This window comes from Pleuronectes platessa, chromosome 4 (genome assembly GCF_947347685.1).
Source record: "Pleuronectes platessa chromosome 4, fPlePla1.1, whole genome shotgun sequence".
NCBI classification, from domain to species: Eukaryota; Metazoa; Chordata; class Actinopteri; order Pleuronectiformes; family Pleuronectidae; genus Pleuronectes; species Pleuronectes platessa.
In genome coordinates, this window is record NC_070629.1 from 21,497,632 (window position 1) to 21,524,037 (window position 26,406).

Sequence of the window (26,406 nt, forward strand, 5' to 3'; positions counted from 1 at the left end):
TCGGTCTTGTGCTTCTGCATGCTCATAACTCAGGTTAATTTGTTCACGCTCTGGAGAATCTTAATTAGGTTTCTGCGTCATCTACTCTCTCTCTCTCTCTAACACTTTTTTTTTATCATGATGTCAATGAAACGTTGAAATAACAACCAGGCTGGTGGTTCCCTGTTTTTTTAACCCGTTCCTCTTTGTAACGCAGATGGTGAAAATCATAACGCAGGCTCGTCTAAACTTGATGTTTAAGCCCCTAAAAAGTGCACTTTAGGTGCAGCAACCCGAGGGGCTGTGGAGCTGTATGTCATTTCTTATTAAGATTAAATCACATATGTGCTTGGCATTCAGGCAGAATTGTGGCACTAACTGGCATAATTTACAACAATAAGACGCACAGACTCACAGATAACACCCAGAGAACAAAGAGGCAGAGAAGACAAAAGAATAATTGCATTATTGCTGGTGTGACAAAACAGTAAGCCAGAAATCTATGCCACTTACAAAGGTGAAGTAACACTGAGCATGTGTGGGCATTACGACCAAACACACATACGCATACAAACACACACTGCATTCTTTTTGAACTAAGAATTCCAAGGGCCATACAAAGGGCTTCTTGAGGACCCACATTGACATTTCAGGCATTTTGTCCACGAAGGTGCAGAATTTAAGATGTGAAACATAAATCTTGCATGAGCATGTCATCTGCGAGACGCTATCAGGCCAAGCTGGGCTTCTTTCGGTGGGTGAGGGCCGATTCTCTGTGTTTGTGTGTGGGCTGTTTCTTTTCATGTGGGTGGATCTGGTTTTATTTTCCTCTTAGGTTAGAGAGTTCCTTTATCATTTTACAATGCCCGTGGAGAATAAGCCCACATGCCTACACCACCAAAGTCCCAGGGGAGAGACGGGGCACTTCCGATTAGGCTGTTAGACTGCGTGAAACCAGCATCTTGTAAAGTTGTACTTGTGACTCAGGACTTAAAAAGACATTGGACCCCCCAATTAAGGGCTTCTCAAGGTTCCAAGTAAAAGAGAAGTTCAAACAAAACGTTGAACCTGGATGCTCTGTGTGGACTAGGCTCGAAGGTGAAGACATCGAAGGAGCAGTGATCTTGGATTCGGTGCCTGAGATCAAACCCTGGTCTCGTGACTAACCCTGGGCTCGTATCGTCATGGAAACATGCCTGAGCCTGGAGCTAGTGTAAACATCTGGCTGTCCAAGAGGGAGAGAGAGAGAGAGAGAGAGAGAAAGAGAGGGGCAGCAACTGCATCCATGTGAAGAGATGTGTAGTCTGAAGGAAAAGGGCTCCCTCTGAATGTGTGTATATGAGAGAGGCAGATTCCAGATCTTTGTCCCATTATGTTTGTTGAATGGAAAGGAGATGGGATACATTCCAGCTGTTGTGTAATGGAAACAGGGTAGCCCAGTCTCTATTTGTGAGTTTGCATTCAAACGGCCTGAACAGGTGTGCATTCCTACTTTGTCCATCTCCAGTTAATTTGAGCGGCGTCCATGTAAAGTGATTGTGGCATAAGTGTTGTGTGATGATTACTCTTATTTAGCTCGTAATGAGTTTCAGCTCATGCTCAGCTTCCTCCTTTTAATCGCTTACGGACAGTCAGTAGCCAGTTTCCTGTCTGGGTAGCCCCTTCGAGGATGGGACCCCTGAAGGAGAGTCAAACATTGCTGTGCTGTACTCGTGGAGTGATGGATGACAACTGGCCCTTCTGCTGGCTCTGTCATGTTTCCAGACGGTCCCAGTGCTTGCCCCAGGTCCAAACTCTAACCAGCCCCATTCCCAGACCCAGATGTGCCCCTAGACAGCTTATTCCCACCACAGACCATAACCTCTCCTAGCCAGCCATGTTCCGTCCTCTACACCCAGCCATAACTTTGTCCTGCTCTGCATGTTTCCAAGACTGTAACCAATACGTACCATTAGACAGTCCCTCTGCCATCTTAAGCTCGTACCAGCGTCTGCATTTTGCTTTCCAACTCTTCCACCTGACTGGAGCCAGCCTCCCCTCCCAGTTCCATTCCTGATCGCAGACATAGCTGTTTCCTCACTGCCCCTCTTAAATCACCACCCCCAGTTCCAGCCCCAGCCGCCTCGCGTCTGCCACACTTCCCGGTCCTATTACTAAGCTGCACAAGCATCTTGCTTCAAAATTACCCTGCATGCTAATACTGGCACGTTTTCAGAGCCGCTGTGTGTACAAGATCAGCGTGCATTGCCCTTGTTAAAATAAACCAGTTAAAGTAATAAAGTTCCAGCATGAGCTCTCTAACGTCTGCCCCAGTCCCCATTCCAGCTTGACTTGTCTCCTGTCCCAGACTGTGGCTGCTGGGTGTGCGTCAGCACAGTTCCTCGGCTGGCTGACTCTGTCTAGGAATCCAGTCCTTCTTCCACAGAGCTCCTGCCCCTCTCCTCTCTGTGAGCACAGGGAACGCAGCGGAGGGAAGGGGGCGATAGAAAGGCTACTAAATCCATAGTGACAAGGCCCTATTAAAGGCCGTTTTTTCTATTTCGTTTAATGACTTTTATTACCAGCCGCCTTTCTCTCTTCGATTTGGCAATAATAACAACAGGGGAATGCAGCACTCAGCGTTCTCCTATCTGATGCTCCCCTTCACTTTTTTTTTTTTTTAATGAATTCCTCTTTGCACCAATGGGCTGCTGAAATAAGCACAAAGCAGTACAAGACTCTGCTTACTGCAGTGTTAGGTTCAATGTATATGCATACCCCATGAGAGTGTGTGCATGTGTGTGCATTTACTATGCAAGTATGAGAATACGTGTTAAAGAGTACACATGCTCCCACTGTTACTACAGAACAGAGCCTCACTGTGCAGTTTGGTCAACAGCTGTTTCTCCCCCAGAAGCATAACAGCTTTAGATCACCCCAAAGGCTACAAACAGTGTTGTGTGTGTCTGTGTGTGTGTGCATAATCATTTTATACTTTGCGTAGAGACTAGAAAGTTACCTGGTGTTGAGATGACCATTACCCATGTCTCCCTGGGCTGGGCTGTAATCTACCCCAGAATTTGTTTCTGTAATGCAGGGCGCAGCAAAGAATATCTTGACTTTGGCACAAATATTTCTTTACATTACGCTGATCTACATTAAACCCACTCTTATCTGTAAAGCCCTGACTGATGGAAAGAGCTAACAAGAATGTTCCTTTGTTGTTACAAACTCATTTAGCCTCTTACTATCATTGCAAATGATTGCTGGATTAACAGCAGTGTGTGGATTTATTCATTTAAACTGTTATATGGACAAGAATGTGCACCACAAAATACTCACTCAGCACTACAAGTAGAGTTAGAATTTATCAGCATGCTTTTTTTTATTTGTATGGGAATATGAGCATTGATGACATTGTGTGTTAATGGCTTCGTGAGTGTGTTTATGGCTGTGTATGTGTGTGTGTCTGTGTGTGTGTCAGGGTGAGTTGTAGGTGAGGCATGTAAATGATAAGAGGGTGGATGACATTCCCATCTGTCATCATTCCCACCATCTCATTCGCACTCCTGCGCATAGAAACACACAAACACACGAACACACACACACACACTCGCCTAACTGTGCCAGGGCGCCAGTGACTAGGCACCTTTAGAATAAACAACAGTAGGGGATGAGGGTTTACCTGCTGCTGACCCCTATCGCTCAGTCACACACACACACACACACACACACACACAAAGGTGTTTACTCATCGACTGTTCCCTCCCCCCTAGCACTGAGCTGGCCAAATGTTGACCTCCTTCCTTGACCTGCAGGGATATCCAGAAGTCAGAGGTCAATCTGGTCAGACTGTCCCTTCAGTGTCTGATTGCAAAGCTTGAAAGACGGGCCTGTGCTCACATTATTGTTTTTCGAATAAATAGCACCTGACCAAACGAAAACCCCGCCTGCTTGATCGAATGAGCATGTGTGTGTTTTGCATGTTCCAATAAGCAGTTTCTGACCCGAGAGATTGGTGCTAGAGGGGACACAGTATACGGCCCATTGTTTTTCTTCTCCTTCTAGTGGAACAATTAGGAACCTGAGCCAGATCGAGAGAGGGAGTTTACCCCCTTCTCTCTTCTTGCCCGGCAGGCTCAAGTGCTGTGTGAGCTATGCAGAGGAGGAGGTCCTGAGAGTGCCTCCGGCTTTGCCTGGTCCAGCGATGCGGTGGCTGTGTGGCATGTGAGACATGCATTCACTGAAGCTGAATAGAGCTAGAAAGGCTCTCCAGGTATGAGAGACAGAGTCAGACAATGAAAGAGAATGTGAGACATTCAAATCAAACAAGATGAAGGCTTTCAATTGACCAGGGAATTTAGTTTGCCCTTCTAAAGAGTTTAGTCTTGAAGGAGCTCTTTCTTGCTCATTTCCGCCCCTTCTTGATTTTTCTTTTCTTACGCCCTTCATCTTCCTATTATTTGCTCCCCTCCTCGTATTATGGCTCCATACCTGTGCCCATCCTCCATTCTCGAGCATTCCTTCCCTGTGTTTATAAGCTCTAATCATCTCTTTTTCTCCCCTTCTCAATTTTCCATTTTCATTTCCCAAGCCAGGCAATAGAAACTCATATCTTATTTACACTGCCCCTATCTAGATACAGCATGTTTCCATCGCGCTTCCTGTGTCTAAACTCCCAAAGGAAGAATAGCCGGCTAGCTAGCCTTCCTGCTCTCATTGCTGTGCTCAGTGTTAGCAGCTTGCACCCAGACCTCAGGGGCTATCACTGTTTCTACATTTAGAAGCCCTCTGTTTACGGCTGTCAGGAATTAGAAGAGGAACTGGACTTGACCTGTTTGCTGGGTTGTGTTTCACTGATCCTCCCTGTGATGTTTTCAATTCCTTTTGGTCGTTGGGGGTCAGGTACCTCAAAGTTGTAATTAAATGTCTGGACCAACTCATAATCTTGTTAACATAATCTGTGATCAGATAGCTCCTGATTTAAATCAATTATAGAACAAGTCCTTGTATGGTTGCTTGGTTATAGACAGTATCTATCATCTTTGTTTAAAACAAGGCAATCTGTTGAGCATCCTGCCTTTATTTACCAAGAGCAGACATCAAAAATTGCTTTATATCTCAGGGTATCAGCATTGGTAACAGATCATTTAATATCATACCCAGCTGCATGTTTTGAACGAGTCTCAAGTTCCTCCCAATATATACCCAATATGGGCCATCCTGCAAATTCGGAGCCAGAGTCTGCACCATATGGGGATGGAGTTGTGGTAGTGAGGCCCTGCTGATACATGCGCTCAACCAATCGTAGTTCAGTATCGGCTGTCAATCATGACATTTCAATTGAACATGCACCAGTGGGAAGAACTACCAAACATTTCGGAAAGTTTGAGAAATCTTTGAAAACAATGTATTGGACATGTACTTTGACTTTTTAGTATGATCCATGTCCCATCTACCAACATGGAGGAGGCATGATTTATGACCTATTCTGCAGCCAGCCACCAGGTGGCAAACGTCTGTGAAATCATTGTGTCGTCCATCCTTAGATACTGTCCATGGTTTATACAGAGCGTTATAGTTGCTAGGTTAACTCGACTTTCCTGTGGTCCATCCACTGCCTTAAGCTATGACCTAGCTAAAAAGCTATGACCCTAGTTGACCATTAGTGGCTATTTGGAAATTAGTACCATAAATCAGGCCATGCCATGTTCCGCTCATAGAACCATATGACTCACATGAAGTACAGATCCACCATTGTTGTTACTTGGCGTTGTTGAGGACTCTGTTATTGCCACCCTGTCTGTCTGCATTCTTGTCAAAAAAGGAGACTATCTGGCTGCCTGTCTGTCTGCCCGTCTGTCTCGCTAGCTGTTCCCTGGCTAGCTGTCCCTCTTGGGTGACTCCATCACCTCACCTCCCACACCCACCCCTCCCTCACAGCCAGTGACAGCCCAGCCCAGGGAGACATGGGTAATGGTCATCTCTGATGTACAGCCTGACTCAATTGGACTGGATGGCAGACACATGCCTAAAATAACAAAAGGAGGGGAGAGAAAAAGAGGGGGTGGAGAGGGAGGAGGGGAGCGAAGCGATCGATAAAGCAGGGACACATTGCCTAATAAAGATTTATTCCCTTTTTTTCCCCTCGCCATCCGCCTTGGCAGGGCAGAGAGGGGGAGGAGAGAATGTGATTAGTGTACTTCTTCTCCCAGGGTGCCGCTGATATCGTGTGCGTATGCGTGCACAGCAGTATGTATACCCCGATGTGTTGTGTGTATTTTTGTATCTCGTGTGTGTTTATCGCATATGTGTCTCTCTCCCTCCCAGGAGCAAACGGGGTTAAAAACAGTCTCTGTCGTTTGTTCTGCCAGCAGTGGCACTAGCAGCTGCAGCTGTGTCCCTGCCTCTCTCTCTCTTCCTGTCAGCTAATATTTAGTTAATCTTTGGTCTGGGACCTACGGGACTGGCCGGAGCTCCTGGTGCCCCATCCATCTCGCACTGATCTATATTCCATGCTGGATCCCTGTGCCATTAACCACCACCGGGGGGAGGAGAAAAGGGGATGGAGAGGCACAGAGGTAGAACGAGGAAGAAAGGGCAGATGGGTGGAGGGAGAGCCGTAGAGAGACAAGAGAGTGATGGAGAGGAAGCTGCGAGAGGGGGATGTCTGCCGTCTCAACACTAAATGAGGGGGAAAGGGAGGAGAAAGGGAGGGTCAGACATTCCAGCCATGCACAGACATTTCTCCCCCTAATTTTGAGAAGTCACATAAAAACGGAATGAGAATGGGATGCATTTGTTAGGCTCCTTTATTTATTTTCTCAGACCGTGCCCGCCGTCATTTATTCTCTCCTTCCTCTTCTTATTCCCTGCTTCATTCGATCAAGCCTTTTGCGTGAGGAGAGCAGGTGGAATTACCTGAAAAGAGGATAAAACAACAGAGAGGTAAAGTGGAAGGAGGTGTGAAAGGCAGAGGAAGAAAGGGTGGCGTAGGTGGAGGAGGATGGACAGGGGGGGAAAAGAAGCAGAAGTGTGGGAGTGAGTGATCCATATGCAGTCAGTGGGCTACTTCATTGATATGCATTTTGTAGTTATGATGGGGTCCACCTGCGAAGGCTCCAAGTGCTGAGTCACTCACTAACGCACAGACTAAATGCTTTTATCCCAGACGCCTGGTCCATTTGAATGGAATATAATAGGCCATAAAGTGCTTTGCAAGCAGTGGATGCTTGCCCCGTGGCAAACCCTTGTCCCTTGCTCCCCTACTCCAAATCTCATTTCACCACTTTTATAGAAACAAAGTGTGTGTACGCTCTACTTTAATTACATCCATCTTTTTTTCCTCCTCCTTTTTTCCTCCTCCTCTTCCCCATCCCTCTTTCCTTGTTGTCCGTACTGCAGTGCTTGTCATGAGGTGAAAAAGAGAGCTAACTCTTTGGTCCTTCTCTCTACACTCCCTATGATGCTAGTGCTGCTGCTGCTGCTGCTGCTGCTGTGTGTTTGTGTGAGTGGGTGCATGTGTGTGTGTGTGTGTGTGTATGGGACACCTGTTTGGGATCTTGGTGTGTGTTTAGGGTCATGCCTGCAGGTCGTGCGTAATGAATAGCAGGGCTGTTTCCGAAGCACAACTGGCGGAGAGGGAGCTAGCCAGAGAATAGCGCAGCACTGACGGAAGGAGTGGACAAGGAGGAGGATGGAGAGATGGCTGGACGGAGGGAGGGAAGAGAGGAATGAGGGAGCAGGAGAACCGGCAAGGGAGGGAAGGAATAGTGGTTGCAGAGCCAGTGAGCCTTAACCACCTTCTGTCAGTCTGTCTGCTCTCAGCGCTGCTTTCTCTCTCATAGGAATCTAATGGCTTTTCCACTGTCCTCTTTCCAAGCCTTCACCACCACCATCTCCCCTTCTCTTCTCTTCCTCCTCTCTCTCCCTCTCTCTATTGCCATGCTATTTTTTCCTCTCTTGCTCCCCTCCATCTCCTCTCACTTTCCGTTTCCCTGTTAAAACTGTTCCCCGAAGTCTGCTCCCTGTCCTCCCTTGCTGCCCCCCCTCCCTTTCTCTCCCTGCGCCCTTCCAGCTGCTGGCCAGGGGAACAGCTGACTAAATCTAAAGCTGGGGCCCCTGGCTCTGGCCCCGGCCCCAGCTCTGCCACAGCCTCCTCCTATTCTCAGCTCCCCTCCCTCCCACTCTCCTTTGGCCTCTAGCCCTGGCTCCTCTCTCAGCAGCCTCAGTTCAGCCCTGGCCCCGCTCTGAGCCTCGGCTCTATGCTGCCTGACTCTCAGCGGTTCCCTTCAACCATCCCCCTCCATCCCACTTCAGAGCTGAAAAGCCTTAAAACCCCTCTCTTTCTCTCTCTCTCTTGCTCTCTGTTTTGCCTATAAGCCTGCCCCTTTCTCTTTTACTGTTTTTTCACTTAGTCTTTCTTGCTAATTCACTTTCTCCCCCCCCCCCCCCTGTCCCTCCGCCCCGCTCTGACGGGCTGTAGCGGGGCCCCTGGTACTGTCCCAACATATCTGGACGGAGGCCTCATCCAGGTTGGCTGCAGTTCAGTTCCCTGGCTCCTATACCCAGCCTCTCTAGCCAGGCATCTTTCTCTCTCTGGCTACGAGCGTTAGACACTGTAACTCATTGTGGCTTGCTTTACTCCGAGCCACGTTCAGCTTGTACATTTGGTTGTTTCTGGCTCTCCGCTTCCCGTCAAAGCTCCTCGACTCCGCATGTGTGTCATTGTCTCCTCGTCTCCTGCCTCTGTACATCTCTTTAACTTGTGTAGACAGGCTTCGCACCAGCGCAAACGCATACGCTACAAGCGCACAGGCGCGTGTGAGATCGTGAAGCACATGACACATGATTGGCAGCAGGGGGAGGATGGAGGGGAAAGGTAGCGAATGGGGAAGTAGGCCTTGTCACATCTCCAGGCTAGCCGGGGGTTGGGTTTGATCGCTGCCCAGGGAGGAGAGCCATTCTCTCCCTGCCCCCTCCCTTCTCTTACCTCTGTGGATGTCACAGGAAGGCTGCGGGCTGGTGTGATCAGGTGCAGGCCGGGGTTCCAGCTGTGCTTCTCTGAACAGACGGTGCCCACAGAAGACACCTGTCAATACTCTTCCTCCTCTCTGACGCCCCCAGCTATGCTGAGATAAGCGACGGAGGGTCTGACGGGATAGTTCAGAGCAACTCCCAGCTATGGCGGAATACACACAGACACACATCTACACACTCACACACTCATTCCCTTTGTGCAGAAGTGTGCCAAAGAAGCGCGGTCAGTAAGAAGCAGAGTCGGTCTGCTCCAGTTGAAGCAACATCAGAACCTCACAGCTCTGCACAGATTATTATTCAGCCCACTCCCCGTCTGTCTAATGCCCAATACAGCCTTTGTCATTCCTGCTGCATGTCTTTGTTGTCATTTTTTGTTGTTTTGTTTGTGTTTGTGTGTGTGTGTGTGTGTGTGTGTGTGTGTGTGTGTGTGTGTGTGTGTGTGTGTGTGTGTGTGTGTGTGTGTGTGTGTGTGTGTGTGTGTGTGTGTGTGTGTGTGTGTGTGTGTGTGTGTGTGTGTGTGTGTGTGTGTGTGTGGAGAGGAAATTGGGGGTGGGGAAAGAAGCAGCATAAGTTTCCTTTGGAGTCACGCTTTCTCTTGTTGACTGACAGATGCGGGACGATGAAAGCAAATCACAACGTGCCACCGACTTCAAAGGTCCCTGTGTTCAGCCATTTATTGGCAACAATGCACAACAACCTCCCTCCCTGTGTGGATTTCTTCAAAACAGGGAGGGGAATAAGCTGGAAGGAACAGAGGCGGATGACAAAGACTGTACCATCCAAACAGAGTTTAGGGGTATAGAGGGAGGAGGAAGGGTGCTAAATAATCAGACCAAAGCACTGTAACCGACTCGGACTGCTTTTCAAAAGCATTTTCAATCAAAACGGGCGTTTGATGTGCACTGGTTCTGATACCCGGGATGTTTGAGAGCAGAAAATGTGACGGTTGTAAAGTTGTAAAGACATCTCTCTGCTTTGGTTCCTCACTCAGAGGAGTGTTTGGAGTGTTTTGCATGGACCAGCGCATTAGTAATTAACTAAGTGTAAAAGCTAAGATGAAGTAAGCCGCTTGGTTCTGCTCCCCTAACCTTGCAGACTCCCTCCCTCCTTCACTCTTTCCAATTTCTTCTTCCTCTTGTCCAGGACGGCACCCATTGACTGCCACTGACCTAATTTGGGCAAATTTCACTGACCTACTTCATGGGTGAATGCTGACTTTGCCCACGGGAGGGGATTTTCTCACACAGACATGCACACGCATTATTTTCCATCCATGTTATTAATATGCAGCATATTGTACAGTTGCTATGGCACTGGGCATGTACCCCCTCAGTTGTGCCCTCCAACCCCGCCTTGATCTCTGCCATCGCACCCCCTGTCCATGCCTCCCTCTGCTCCATGACATCCCAAATGAACATAATGAGGATCTCAAAGTGCGGACACGTGGTCAAATATAAACAAAGCAGTAGGCCTTTGTTTCATGTGGGCTCAGAGGTGACATAATCCTTCCCTTCACTAGTCTCCAAAGAGACATAATCAGCGTAATTGCATACAGATATGGTTATTCTTCTGTCATCTGCGAAAATGCTAATTTGAGCAAATTTGATCAAACCGTGTGGAGATGCTTTTCGAGTGCCCGGACAATCACAGTAATTCTTTTGCGATGTTAGTTGGACAGAGACTCGATCCCATAGGAGGATTTGCATCTTTTAACTCCCTTGTATTAAAAATTAATTCAAGCATCATTGCTTTCCTGCAGCCGATTAACTCCCAGCTGACTGGACACATAGGATCCTCTGGAGGTTGTAGGAAAAGGTGCTGTCATACTTGGATTAGTTTTGCTCCTTTTAACGTGACGATGATTAGTAATAGACTTCTCTGCCTGCAGCCTCCCACGAGGACATGGTAGTTGGAAGCAAGTCTAACCTGATTCAGTGTTATTGTCACACTCGCGTATTAGTCTTTTGTGCAGCTCTGCTTGTGTGTGTGTTTGAGGAAGAATGAGAAAGGTATTTGCATTTTTTGTTTTGTATGTGTGTAGACCTGCCCGCCTCGCCATGTGTCCCATCTGCGTTCTCCTTCATTCAAGCCCCTGCAAACTCGATTCCCCCCCGATTTGCAAACACGCAACATACTTATGCGCTCACGCCGGACAGACGTGTTGTCATGGCAACACATACAGATGTCAACAAAAGAGGCTACAGGGTGAACATTGTCTCCCACTTGTCCAGCAGGGTGCAATTTATCTCAATAGAGCCATGAAAGGCAGCTATTTACATGAAACATGAGCTGATTCTCGGAAATAGGGGTCTCTCTGAAGGTTTTGATGTCAGCTGTCTGCTTTTAGCTTGAGAGTGGAAACCTAAACCATCTAGAGAGGACGAGGAACGAGCTGTAAACCTACTGAGAGGGCTCGGTTCCCCTGTGGGGTTCACAGCTCCCCACTCCATCTCTTACTGTTACCACACTCGCGGAAGGCCAAGCGTAGCATGTGATTTCAGATGCTTACAGTTTGCACAGAGTAAATCTAACCCCCTTTGCTTTATAGCTTATCCTTAAGAGAGTGGTCCTAACATCAACGTCAATATTTACAGGAATAGCCCGCAGGCAAGAGAATCGACCACCACAATTCAGCAGAGACGTATTCAACCTTTCTCTTGCCTTCCCCCTACCTACCTTCCTACCTCCCCTCCGCCCCTCTCCTCTTTCGCTCACTTGTCTTCATCCCGGTTATTCCTGCTCTCAGCAGCGGCCCGTCCATCACAGTGCCAGGTGGCTGAGATATTTCTCATTGGGTTACCTTTGTTTTGTGTGTGCGTCTGCGTGTGTATACAAGGTGTATGCGCGTGCACGACATCTCTGGCAGAGCTGTGGCTTTGACACAGGCTCAGCGGCTGTTTGAGAGATGCTGGATGACGCGTGTCAAGTGATATTAAATGTGAGAGAGCCACCCCCTCTTCCCTCATTCACTCCTCCCTCTGCTCTGCCCAGACCTCAGCCACGGACCGTGTCTGCTGTGGTTAGTGTGAGCTATGACACTTTTCATTGGGGTTTTAGGGGGTGGAGGTGCCACGTCTGATGTACGAGGCCTCACATCTCTCTGGGTAGAGTGGACACTTTGGCCTACAAAAGCTCTGGGAAGGTCACCAGAGCTACGCAGCTACAGAAAACATCCCATACCTGTTTCACGTGACTTGTGCTTTGCTCTATCTTCCAAACGAGTCTGTCTTAAAGTGGCTACTGTACGAAATGCATATTTACTCATGACAATCATAATTGCTTTATAATAGCTAATTAACTGGTTTGTGTTTACATGTGGTTGCAGTGCTATTGTCTTGTCTTTGTCTTCAAAGGGAGATGCCATCGTAAATCCAGGTCACTCTCAGACAGGCTACATACCATTTAATGATTTGTATGCATGCTTGTGTTCATTGTACCGTAGAATAGAGACGTAGACATCACTATGTGCGAGGCCACTCCTGGAAAGCGGCATGTAAAAGGTTAGCCTATTTCTCGGTCAATGTTTCATTTCTCTGTGGTGTTTTTGTGTAGATGTACAAGTGTGTGTGTGTATCTGCTCCCATCTGTGTCAGGTAATAATGTGGAAGTATGAGTCGTGGGCCAGTGTGCTCAGTGCTATAATGGGACAGTGCAGGCCAGGGGATGTTGGGCGGGGGGTTGGGTTTACACCAGGATGTGGCACGGCTGCTGAACGTAGAGCAGTGAGTGTGACCTCAGTGACTCCAGGAAGGAAGGGGTTAAGCACGAGCCGGCAGGGCTTGCATGGGCTGCGTTACGCAAACTGGCGGCTGGCTGGAGCTGAAAGGGGAAGTGCTGAGCTCAGAGGAACACTGGCTCAGAGCCATCACTCCCTCCTCCCTCCCCTGAAACTCCCCCCTCTGCCTCCCCGGCCCTCCTCCCCGCCTCCCCGCTACAGCTGAGCGCTCCCCATGCTTCCCACCGCCAGGCGTGGTGATGTGTGTTTGTGTGTGCCTGTGCTGGAATGCAGCTTCCCCCTCGGCTGGGGCCTGTGTGTGTGCGTGTGTTTTTGTGTGTGGGTGTACACGTGTGTGTGTGTCTGTCTGGAATGATGCCTCCCCTTGTCTAGTGTGTGACGTCAGTACACACAACGGGTCAGCTTAGGGCTAGGCAGCATTCTGTGTATGTGTATGTGTGTGCGTGTGTGTGTGTGCGTGTGCATGTGTGTCATGGGAGGGGGGAACAGGGGAGGAGTCGGTTATTGGATGGAGTAGGAGGAAGGAGGAGGGGCTGTTTGTGAGCAGAAGGAGGTTGACTGCAGAGAGTCACTGAAGCCAGTATGCGTGCATGCATGAAGGCACCATGGGTGTATGCTGAAGGCTGGGGGAGGTGTGTGTTTGTCTGTGTGCCTGTGAATGTGTGACTTTCCAAACGAAACAGGAAGAGTAAAGAGTGTATGCTTATATCCTGGAACGGATAAGTCAAACCAAAAACACATACAAACGTTCACATGTGCACGCACAGTCATGATGTAGTTTTCAGTCCACTGCCATTAGTGTCCTACTATATTCATATGCAAATTAATTCCGGGCACTTTCTGCCACGTTAGCTTCCACAGCTTTTGTTCAGTGTGGTGTTCTATCTTTACAGAATCTTTATGCAGCATTTCCATATTTTTTAAACCTTTTTATTGTTTCTGAGCTTTGATGTCAAGACACATTTTCAAAACTGTTTTATCAAAAAGATTAATCACAAAAGGGATTTTAGGTTAAAGTTCAAATTAAGCGAGAGAAACATATTTATAACCGATGCTGGCAGGAACAGCAAATGTTATTTGGCACACTTTCTGTGTGCAGATTAAACATGCGGGCTAACAAACACAGATTTCGACTCACATCCACTTCCTGTTCCAAAACCACCATGCATCACCATATTCTTTGTTTATCTGTTTTACGACGTCCTCTCAGTTGTCTATTTGACCAACCAACACAGAGTGGCTCACCTCGACCTCTCAGACTCCGTAGGAAGAAGGACGCTGGTGCTATAATGTCCTGACTGTATAGGTTTGTCATTAGAAAGATACTCAAGCCCTGAACTAGCAGACAATGGCTTTTCGATGGATCCCATTACCTTCGTCTATAGCTTGCGTGGCTCTACTGGGACAGACCCCTGCTAATTACACACATTCATTTTCAGCCAGCTGTAATTTCATTCACACTAGTGAACCTTGCCCATGGATTGGGATAATGTATAGTTAATGTACAGCCGGGAGATGGAATTAGCAGGTTAGCGGCTTCTCCAGTGACATTTCCTGAATAGCTGCTAAAGCCACCGTTCACACAGGTGCCGTTCTGAAATTACACTAAATTGTAATTTTACACCAAGGTGTTTAATAGTTAAGCACCACGAAGATAAGCAATGCTTTCTTGTTTTTAACCTGGCTGTATTGGGCAAAGCTTTTCGTCAATAGTTGTGAGATTAAGATTTGTAGCTATTATGCAAACAATGTTATCTATATTCAAAATTATACATTTTTTTTTTTTTAAAGACGATTGATAAGGTAAATAAAGCTAGTTGGCTTAGCTTGTTATCTAACTGAAGAATAGGAAGTGGCTTGCCGGGCTCTGTTGAATGTTTATAAAACTACCTAGCTAGCTAAACTACTAGCGAGGAGATAAGGAAGTTCTCCTGAAGGAAAAACGAGTCTGGCACATAAACAATATATGATGTATTGGAGGTGCTATTGGTGCTGATGTCCCCTCGTGCTAAGCTAAGCTAACCTGGTAGCTAGCTGGAGATTCATAAATTCTGTTAAAATATTACTCTAATCTAATATAACTCTAACCTTCAGGTTTTCCGAAAATGTCAAACTTTTCTTATAAAAAAAAATGGCCAGGATCATGAGTCTGTGCTATAAAGCATTGGTGAGATTCCAAGTTCTCTGCTCTGTTCCATCTGTTACCAACAGAACTCATTTTCTCATCACTCTTTTTTTTGTCTTGTCTGGATGGCGTCCCCGAACAGAGGCTTCACTGTCTGTCTGCACTGGTCAGCGCTCTGGAAGCCAGCCTCTGGGATCAGTCAGCGCTGCAGAAACACCAGCTCTGCCTGACAGGCCCAATCCAGCAAAATTAGAATCCATTTTGAAAGTGATAGTTAGAAAATTGCAAGTCATTGCTCATGTACCGCATGGCAACTAAGTGGCAGCGGCCCAGTAGTCGACTGTCATTTCAACCGCCAGCTGATCGCAACTCCAATCACCCACACAACCGTCACACACGCACACATGCTTTTCAACACGTACACACATGTATGTCTCCTCCCCGTCTTTATGATTAGCGTGCAGATTTTGCGGTCAGAATTTCAAGTGGACGTAAAAGCATTGAAATTCACAGAATATCTCAAAACAGTAATTTGTGCACGTTTGTGACTGTTGGGATAAGCATACAGGCTGTGAGAGTGTGCGTTGGTGTGCACGTGATGAAAACACAACCGGTGAGAGAATGGCTTTTCGGTCCAACAGAGGGTTGAAGGCATAAATATGGCCGCCCCCGGAGCTCAGCTGTGTTATTCCAGCCCGACCCACACCTAGGACCCACACACACACATGCACACACATGCCTGGAGCAAGGTCTCCCGCAGAACAGCATTGATCTCTGTTTATAGTCTCTGTATGAGTGCTTCCTTATAGGACCACACACGCATGCACTCAATGTTGCTTGTGCGCTCCTGCCCTGCAAGACGCTGAGAGGCCTTCTATTTGTCTTTGTAGTTGTATTAATTGGGCCTGTTCGCGAAGCCGCGATGAGGAAACGGCTCCATATAGCTGTGGGTGGGACGAAGGTTGTGTTAGAGGTGGATGCTGCCCAGTAATTCATGACCCTACCTGAAGCTGCTGTAGAGCCCAGCTTTTCCTTCAGATCCTCTTTCAGCAGGGCCTCTCGGTTCAATACAACCAAACGGATTGGATTCCAATCCAGTTTTAGCAGGCTATCTTTGGTCAACGCAGAGTAGAATCCCTGCGTTAAAGCGCCAACTACTGCAGGTGGTCCTCTCTGGATCAGAGAGGCTCAAGCAGGGCAGAGTTGGATTTAGGTGCTGCTCTCTGTCTGTCTGCAGCTAATGAAGTAATTTGATTAATGTGCAAGGCTAAAGTGACCTGGCACAAGTGAACAGGCCTTAAATATCTGGCTCTTGCCGTTTCTCCCTCTTTGCTTTTGTTTATTCATTTTCACACCAGACCATTTGCTTCATCATATTTCTCTCTGCACTAAAATCAATCATGTATTCAGAATCATCCTCGCACACAACTACAAATTCACACACAGACGCGAACGGATGAGTGCAGCTCGGACCGCACGGTGCCGTATTAGATTTAGGTGACAGTCACTCATGAACCAATTCAGCCAATAATCTTAATGACCTTCCCACTGCTCGGTCCGAATTTTCTACATTGACTTGGAATCTTAATTTGATTGTGGAAATGTATGTATGTTGCTCAATCTAATTTACTCCAGCGATTTTGTGCTTCGACAAGCAATCCTTTCAGGCCCGGCCCTGATCACTGCAGATTGCTTTCATGTGGAAAGCTAAATCCTGTTGTGTGGGGCGCATATAAAGGCGGCGTTCCTGCTATGGCTGCAGATGTATGTTGAAGGAGCTGCAGGTCTTACTCAGGGACTTTCCTCCTCTGAAATAAGAGCAGGAGTCCAGTATTTCTGGGGCCCCTTGGTGTTGAATAGACAGAAGTGGCCCTAGCTGGCTTATCGGCACTCATACAATTTCAAAAACGAGAGGGAAAGATAGAGCGAAGGGCTTTTTGGAGGAATGCTTTGATGTGGGTCCCCCCCCCCCAAAGAGTGTGGGTGGTCTGCAGGCCTTTTGTGGGATTTGAACATATATATACATATGCTCATTCTTGCTCACTCTTTCACACACTGTTCTCGCTGCCTTTAAACAGCACTTTGGGCCAAGTGTGACTTCACTAGGGCGGTCAGAAGGGGTTTCTAGGGCAACCTCACAGAGGCCTTGTTCTAAAAATGGCCGCCATGGTTACTTTGAAAGCCAACCCTGGCCTCTTCAACATGCAAAGAAAAGAGCCCTGAGCACCATTCAGGGAGGGGAGCTGGGTGGACTGGGTGAGGGGGAGACCAAGATCTTTAATAGCTAGCACATGAGACATTGAAGGTTTCATACCCACCCAACCAGGAGTCATGGGAGGTGCGTGTGTGTGCGTGAGTGTGTGTCTGTGTGTGTACCTAAACAGTAATATCCCTGTACTCAGCGCTTGGCAAAATTAAAAGGGCATTTTTGGCGTGGGGGGCAGTTTTTGGTGCCCAGACGATTGGACGGGGTAAGGCGAAACTCATTACCTACCCATCTGTCAGAGAGAGAGACAGAAAGAGCTGTGGGAATGTGGATGGTGGGAGGGATGGATGAAAAGGGCTTGGAAGGCAATAGAGTGAGAGTGTCCTATGAAGAAAAGGGACAGAATCACAACAGACTTTAGCTCTTAAAACCAGGATAAGGCTTTTATCTCTATTTACTTTCCCATACTCCATGTGGTTTGAATTAAGGAATGAAAGTATCCCTGCAAATTTTTCCCAAAGGGGTGAAAAAAGAAAAACATTTGCAAAAGAGAGTGCAGCTGATTTTGCAACAGCCTGATACGTGTGTGTGTGTGGGGATGTGGGGGTGTGTGGGTGTGTGTGTGTGTGTGAGAATCAGAGGTTGATTTGTCTTTGAGCTCCCTCGGACCCACATGTTTTTGATGTTCTCTTTTTCTCTCTGTGCTCTCTGGACCAGGGGCCACTCTTGAAACACAAGCTCACACACACGCACTTACACACAGACACACACACACACACACACACACACACACACACACGTACACGTGCAAACACTCGCACAAATACACACACGTACACGTGCAAACACTCGCACAAATACACGTGCAAACACTCATGCACACTAAATGTATCAGCAAGTATTAAAAGCCATTACTCATTTGTGTTCTTATACACTGCTCAATATGTTAGCTCGCCATTCTACAACCAGCTGCACCATGTAAACCTTTTTTGTCTTGTTTGAGAGTGACTCAGTATGTCTCTCTCTCTCTCTCTCTCTCTCTCTCTGACTCTCTCTCTCTCTCTCTCTCTCTCTCTCTCTCTCTCTCTCTCTCTCTCTCTCTCTCTCTCTCGCTCTCTCCATATGTGATCCATACCCCTCTTTTGTGGATATTGTCAACGAACTTGTACTTCCTCTGCCAGCTGGTTTTCAGGGAAAGGTATATCTCCATGGCGATGTTCTGCAGCTCTGCATTGTTACATATTTGCTGCCAACACTTGGTTCTGCAAGATAATGTTGAGCATAAGGGCATGAATAACAAAAATATAGCTATCTCTGCGCTGGTTTCCAACATCCGTTTTAAATTTTCGGTATTTAAAACAGTGTGCCTGTGGAGGGGATGTGGAGGAGGAATATAAGGCCTCTACAACCAGCTTGTTTTATTTTTAAATATGTATCCTGGGGGAACAGCCAACACTAAAGCCAATGGTTGTGACCGTGTTTACCTCTATTTTTACTCAACTTCACTTCCATTCTCAATGCACCCCGTAACCATCAAGGAGGGAGAAGAGCTTCTTGGACTCAAACTTTGTTCCACTTGCTTGTGCACCCCTCAACCCATTCCCCATCTATATCCCATGAAATATTCATCTCTGGCCCCTCCCGTCATACCTAGAGGCCCAAGCTTTGATATCTGCATTAATACATGCTTGATATCACAGGGATGCGTGTGCCCAGCCCTTTGATAAACGTATTTAAGAGATGTATGTCTTTGCCGGGTTCACATGCATTTTCAGAGCTCTCTTCTGAGCACATAAATGCATTCATAAGCTACTCTCCGTCTCTCGAAACCACTCCCATTATTAATAAATGCATGATCTCACGCTGCGGCTCAGTGTGGGCCTACACGTTTGTCTCTTTCATATGCTCATCACCGTGTGTTTTAGGCCACGGCTGGGGACCCCGCCCCACTCATTAATATTCATCCGTGCATAATGACCAGCCGTGCCTCCGGATAGCAGTCAGGATGAGATCAAACATTATATTCAAACAAGGGGCCGTGTTGTTTGCACTGCAACAGCCACACTCACTGTACGCTTCCTCATCTCTGTCCCAGTTCCTCTTGCAGTAGTTGCCAAACTGAGTTCCTGCATCTGGATTTCTGTCAGGCTCCTTTACGCCCTCTCAAGCCATTTTCAAGAGCTTGGGTTCGGCCTGCTCCTGGACTTTGCCTTTCACATATGAAGGACTCAGCAGGAGATTATCCAATCCAGACATGTTCACAACCACAGAAAAATGTCAGGAACATTCAGGCGATGAGTAGCGACTGGTTAGACGCGTTGACATGACGTAAAGGTTCCGCTGCAGAAAGCAGAGGGTTTTTGTTTTCAGCAGATCTACACTGGTGTTGGCCATTATTTCTATTTCCTAGTTGACATTTTCATCGGCGTATTTCATGTGTATGGCACCTCTCTTCCATCCTGAGATATTTGAATTATTCTTTTTCACTTTTGCGTCTGTCGCATGGTGAAAACCTCATCAACTCTGCCACTCTTTTGCTGTGAATTCCTGCTGTGTTTTCGCATTGGGCTCACTCTGAACATGTTGGGGCATTTAAAGGGGGCTAACCAGAAGAATCTCCTTAAAAATGTTGGGAGCCACTGACTTTGGCATTTGCATCCTCACATTCAGCCTCTCTGGAAAGTTTCAGGAGCATGTCCACACTTCAGTGCATGTCTGAAAGCAGTCTCTGAGTCATAACAGCGGTCTGCAGCTGGGCTTGATCATGCTCTCATGATAAGAGAGCATGGGGCCTTTGGCAGGTGACTGCTGCCCACTGAGTCTGTTTCATATAATTGTTAGACTGTCCTGTGTGCGTTCATTTGTACAGATTTACCCAATAATGTAATTTACTAAAGGGCACATTCAATGAGTTGCTCGAGTCATCCGATTTTCATTTGATAAATGTTTAGGCAAACTTCGAGGTTGTTGTTGGCCATGTCTGGAGACGAGAGATGCCTGGTCTTATCTCTGGGCTTAATAATAATGATTGGTTAAACCTATGATCTTATCTTAACTATCTTGTCTTAACTCAGTTTTTCGGGTTGGGGTTTCATTTCATTAATTTATTTCTAAATGAGTAAAACAAAGTACATGCACCAGTGTTCAGACCACCAGTGATACACTAGGAAACATTGACAAATTTGGAATCACTTTAAAAAACGTGCTGCAGACTCGAAGATGCCAAACGTTGTTTAATCAATTTGAATTATTCAAACACTGTGTTTCCACCTTAAAGCCTTTTTTTCAGTTGCGGAATATGGAATGATATTTATCCCATCAGCTAGCAGTTATTTAAACCTGCAGTCTGGGATTTTTTTAAGTGTTTGTCTCTGTTGATCAACTTATTGATACCCACCTCCTTTAAGAAAATGAACCCTTATTTTATTTCTCGGTCTTTTTCAGGTTTCCATCTGAGCGGCACAGTGACGGACCCCGCCACACCCTCGACCCCGGAGCTCGTGTGCAGCGTGAGCGTCAGCTTTGACCGCTGCAAGATCACAGCTGTAACGTGCACCTGCGGCAACAAAGACATCTTCTACTGTGCCCATGTAGTGGCGCTGTCGCTTTACAGAGTACGGAAGCCCGAGCAGGTCAAACTGCACCTGCCTATCTCAGAGACGTTGTTTCAGATGAGCAGAGACCAGCTACAGAAATTCGTCCAGTATCTGATCTCGGTCCACCACACGGAGGTGCTGCCCACGGCACAGAAACTGGCCGACGAGATTCTGTCACAGAACTCGGAGATCAACCAGGTTCATGGTGAGGAAATGTGTGTTTGTTTTAGAGGTGTGTGTGTACCTGTGTGTGTGTGTGTGTGTGTGTGTGTGTACCTGTGTTGGGGTGTGTGTGTGTGTGTTGTTGTGTGTGTGTGTGAAGAAGATCACGGGCATGATTAAACCCACAAGACCATGCAGGGTTTGTGTGTGTTTTCCTGCCGCTACATGCATACATGTATCGACTGCGTGATGGAGGGAAAGTGTGGCGGGATCAATGTTACTCATTAGTGAGATCCAGACAGTAAAGGAGAGACTGTGTGCCTGTAATCAACACTATAGACCCGTTATTTACCTCTGAGAAAGAGAGAACGACACGGAGACAGAGAAGAAGAGGTGAGCGGGGAGATAAAGAAAGGAGCATATCTATTGTTATCGATACTTTCCCTCCTTCTTACGGACCGAAGGTAAAACAACCGATGGCTGCGTGGGGCGGGAAAAGGTGCAAAACGCACCAGTGTGTGTTTGTTCACGAGCAATGGAGTCGTACAATAAGGAATCAAAGTGTAAGACAGAGATAGAAGCTTCTGAGGACAGAAATAAATAAGCACCTCTTGAGGGAGAAAAAGAGAGACATGTCGTGTTGTTGTTTAAACATGATATTGATGTGTCACCCTTTCATCAATAACGTGAGAAATGCTAACTAAAATATATCAGCTGGATTTATTCATCTGATCAGTTCAGGTGTGGTCACACAATCAAACACACACACAAACATTAAGTATGGGAGTCCAATAATATTCATTTTAAATTGAGATTTGATCAAAGGAGTGAGAGGCTTTCCTGCGTGTTTCTAAAATCTCTATATCTCTATGCTTATAAGTAAAAGGCTTAAGCTATTTCTTAGAATCATAAAAAGTAAATGATAGAATGTGTCTGTGGTAACTGTTAGGGGCCGGTCAAGCATATGCGATTATTGCTGGTCAAAGTTCATCAAGACTGAACTCCATGCAATGATACGCCGCAGCTCCGCCTCAGGAAACGGTTCTTACATCAATAATCTTCTGAGGACATGCATGAATGTCCTCAGAGATACAAATAAGGAGTTAAATTGTCCAAGACCAGTCTCTATCTTTACAGGTTAGAATAAGGTTTAAATTGTGGTTGCTTAGAATAAAGTGAGTAGCACCAGTGAGCGAGTAAAAGCTCGGCGAGTCTCTGTATTCGAAAAGTGACCCTTTCAAAGATGGAATCGAAATCAATTGCAGGATGAATTAGGTTGCTGTAAAAACATTATCTTACAAAAATATATTATTCCATACCAGTGACAGTAAGGGAACACAGTGGCCTGCTGTAACACATCTGTATGTGTCTGTTTGTGTGCAGGGGCCCCGGACCCCACAGCGGGAGCCAGTGTGGACGATGAGAACTGCTGGCACCTGGACGAGGAGCAGGTTCAGGAGCAAGTCAAGCTTTTCCTTTCCCAGGGAGGATACCACGGCTCCGGCAAGCAGCTCAACCTGCTCTTCAGCAAGGTCAAGAGCCAGCCACATTCATTCATGCACATACAGAACATAACAACACGCATACAAAACATACCAGGCCTGACTGCCACAGCCGCGAGGTCTGCCTCTCTCTCTCCCTTTAGGTTGGCTCGCCGCTCTGCAAGAACCCACGAATAATAGTATCTGTGCTTATAAAAAGAAAGAAATCTCACGTCCTGTAGTAGGCTACACATTCTATTCCCTTATGAGGAGAGGCCTTCTCTGTTCAGAGCAATCCCAGACAAAACAACTTGCACATATTGGCACGTGATTTAAAAGAATGCTGTCTCTAAGCTCTAAGATAACGAGAGACAAAGAGGTATAGAGAGAAGGGAAAGCTTGCACACTATTCCTCATCTCTGCCCACGATTAAATGATTACATGGGAGGTGTGTGATGCTCTCTGCAGCCTGGTATTACAGTGCCAGAGCAGGGCCAGCATTAATGTACTGTATGCTATGTAAAGACTGTGAGCGAGGGCCATTATCATCCACCCTGCCCGGCTTTTAGAATGTCTCTCTGCTTCATGCTCTTTGATGCCTGTTATATCCCTTTCAATACACACACACACACACACACACACACACACACACACACACACACTGGCAGCCACATATACACTTGCAGAAGCACTCTCACACTCAAACACCCACAATGCACAAACGCTGTGATATATGCATTCATGCACAGTGTACAGTACGTCTTCCTGTGTGTGTGTCCTGCGTGTGTGTGAAAACATGTTGTCAGTCCTGTTGCCAGAGAGACTGAAAAAACACAACATTTTTGTGTGAAAGTTTGTGTAGCACATTTAGGAGGCACAGGACAGAAAATTCACCAGTAGGGGCAGACAAAAGGAGAACGTGGTCGTGAAAAAAGAAGTAGGGAAATTACAAATTATTATTTCACATAGAAATGTATATATTAAGCATTCAGTTGCAATGCAGCTCTACTTACTTAGTGAGGTAAATTTGTTTGTGATTTTATGACTTTCAAAGAATATTCCTTAAACCACAAAACAAGATACTAGATTGAATGGTCGGAAAAAGTAAAAACAAAAAGCAAGGACGGGTGGAGAAAGGACTCAAAACCACATCTGAGGGAAATGGAGGAGTTTAGTTTGAAAACACATTTGCAGTCACAGATTCACACTGTCAGTTTGCACAGTTTCATCACTTACACTTTCAAATATAGAAGTTTAAATGTTAACCACCCCTAAATAACAAATGACCTCTGACCTGCGTGTGACTTGCTGCGAGATGGATTAAATCCTAGTAAGAGGATATGAGCATGTCCCTATAAAGCATGTAGCACTCCGTGTGAGACGTGTATGGCATTTTTCCATTCGGTTCAGTTAAATCAAACTTTATTTATACCCGGAAGCTCAACAGTATACAGCATTTGCCTTCATATAGCCACAGCTCACACACAGCAAAGAGGAAAAGATCCAATGTACAGTAATCTTAAAACATTTGTAATAAACACATGAATGAATAACTAGAGATTCATCAATCTGGAAGATGAGGCCTTACAAGATAAATATAGAAAGCGTGAATTTGATTGGCTTACCTTATTTGTCATGCTTGTGCATCAGGCATTTGTTTTGTGGGTAGTCCTGTCTTTCCTGTTTGTCTTGCGTGTGTTTGTGTTTGTAGTGTGCATCTGTGTGTGTGTTTGTGTGCGCTCAGACTTGTGCGTAACCACAATCCTCCCTGTCCCCTCGTCTGTCTCCTCCTGTAGGTGAGGGAGATGCTGAAGATGCGCGACTCCAACGGAGCGAGGATGTTAACACTGATCACAGAACAGTTCATGGCCGACCCTCGGCTGGCACTGTGGAGACAGCAGGGCACTACCATGACCGACAAGTACAGACAGCTCTGGGATGAGCTTGGTGAGTGGGGAGACACACCACTCACACATACACACACACACACACACGCCAATTGTCCTACAAATGTGAACAGGCGCGGATAGATTTAGCGAGGTGTGTGATGAGGCCCAGACACTGACACAAAGGCACACACACATATTTTTTCTCTCCTGTTGTTTTTGTCTGTCGTTCGTTTCCATAAAAGACCACACACACACATGCACACGCTCTCACACACACACAAACACATACACATGCACACTCATCGCTGACAGCCCAGTTTCTCCCCTTCCTCTGTGAATGTACGTTTGGCAGCTCAGCCGAGTGTCTTTGTGAATTAGAAGCCGTTTAACGCCGCACATCACGCTTCATCAGAAACCCCCCAAATATTATGACCTCTCTAATGTTTTCAAACACCTAAAATGATTTATTTAGTTGATGTGACAGAGGCCTGCTCGCCACCGCAGCCGTTTGTTTTTGATGTTGTGTGTGTGTAGTTCTTTTGACAGACGTACTGTACCTACAGCAAAACACCTCCTTACAAAAACCAACAAGCCTGTCACCAGGACAGCAGTCGTGTTGCCTCCTGTCTTTGTTGTTTCCCTGTAATGTCCTGGTTGATATTGCTGCTGCTGCTGCTGCTGTTGTTGTTGTTGTTGATGATGATGTTAGTTTTCTCCCTTTGGTCTTGTTCTGCACATTGTGAGGACAGCGCCGTGATCTCATCTGTTTCAGTCCCACGTATTTTTGGAAGTGTGTGCACGGTCTCTTTGAAGTCCACACTTCAAACCCTTCTTCCCAAGTCCTTATCACTCCCCCTGATGTGTGGTGAATGCTGCCTCTCGGCGCCGCTCGCTCACTCGCTCTCTTTCTCTGCCCCTCTTTTGTCTTTCTCCTCTTTGAGCCGCAGCTCTACTCATCTCCTCCAGACACAAAGCCATGCCTCATTCACTTCTCCTCACCCATGTCTCCTTGTCCAAATCATCTCCACTCCCATTTCATTTTCTGCTTCTCCTTTTTTCTCTCCACCTTTTTGTGTTCCTTTTCTATCTCCATCTACCGTCTCTGTCCTTGTCTTCGTCCTTCCCCCCCAAACCCTGGTACCTTTACACACATGCAGATGAACAACACAACACACACACACAGACACACACACAGGCGCTGTGGAGTGTACATATCTCCAGCAGTCTTGAGAGTAAAATCCCTGAATGTGCTCTCCTCCCTGGAGACCTAGCCACTTTTCATATTCTGTTTGTTCCAATTTACTCCAAAATGATGTGTGTGCAGTCAGCGTTGCCTCGGGACTAGTTAAGTTCTCTGTTTTCAAAGAGTTTTGTCTTCCAGTGCAAGATGGCGGCTGCATAAAATGTGCTCTAAAGGGAAAAAAAGAACCAATGTTATGATGTTGCACATCTTTGAAAACTGCCTCCAGCTTTCAATCTTGCACGATAACTGTATTTTAGGAAGTTTTAAATCTCATTGAAAAACACACCCTCACGCATTGCATGACTCATTGCTTACATCCTTGTAAAGTAGGGCAGGTAACTGATGTGTGTGTGTGTGTGTGTTTATGTCCAGGTGCCCTGTGGATGTGCATCGTACTGAACCCCCACTGTAAACAGGAGCAGAAGTCCTCGTGGCTGCGTCAGCTGCGCAGATGGAACAGCGTGGACGTCTGCCCCTGGGAGGATGGTAACCATGGCAACGAGCTGCCCAACCTCACCCACTCACTGCCTCAGGGTGCCCATGGCAACCAAGGTCAGAGATTGACAAGTTTTGTGTGTCTGTCAATAACGTGTTCACTTCCTGATAATGTGTCTCCTTCGCCACGGTGAAGGTGAGAGGTTCCACATGGAGCTTCTGAAAGCACCAGCTGTGAAGCCTCCACCTGTAGCGTGTAGAATACTGACACCTCAACTCAATAATCTGTTTTGATCTGATTTACTCAAGACCATCAACAGGTTGCTTGTTGTTTTTTTTCCATGGAACACTTACATCCTGAAAGCTTTGGTTCAGTTTAATCATCCTGTCACATATTCTGTGGTGCAGCTGCCTGTTCAGGCTGCCAATCTGATAGGCTGAGGGTTTTGTCTATCTACATTAATTATGCAAATGCTCCAGAATGAATTTGATGTATAAGTAAGCAGGACAGACAAGCTGTTAATTGACCTGGATGA

The 26,406-nt window shown here is 46.6% G+C and overlaps 1 protein-coding gene across 1 annotated transcript in view; it reads left to right on the forward strand.

The window, feature by feature from the left end:
• Positions 1–26,406, forward strand: part of LOC128438854 (zinc finger SWIM domain-containing protein 6) — a 43,878-nt gene that overhangs the window by 3,942 nt on the left and 13,530 nt on the right. The window contains exons 2-5 of the mRNA XM_053421595.1: positions 20,509–20,865; positions 22,206–22,354; positions 24,100–24,250; positions 25,808–25,987. Of these exons, the coding sequence (XP_053277570.1) occupies positions 20,509–20,865; positions 22,206–22,354; positions 24,100–24,250; positions 25,808–25,987 (837 nt within the window). The remainder of the gene's footprint in view (positions 1–20,508; positions 20,866–22,205; positions 22,355–24,099; positions 24,251–25,807; positions 25,988–26,406) is intronic.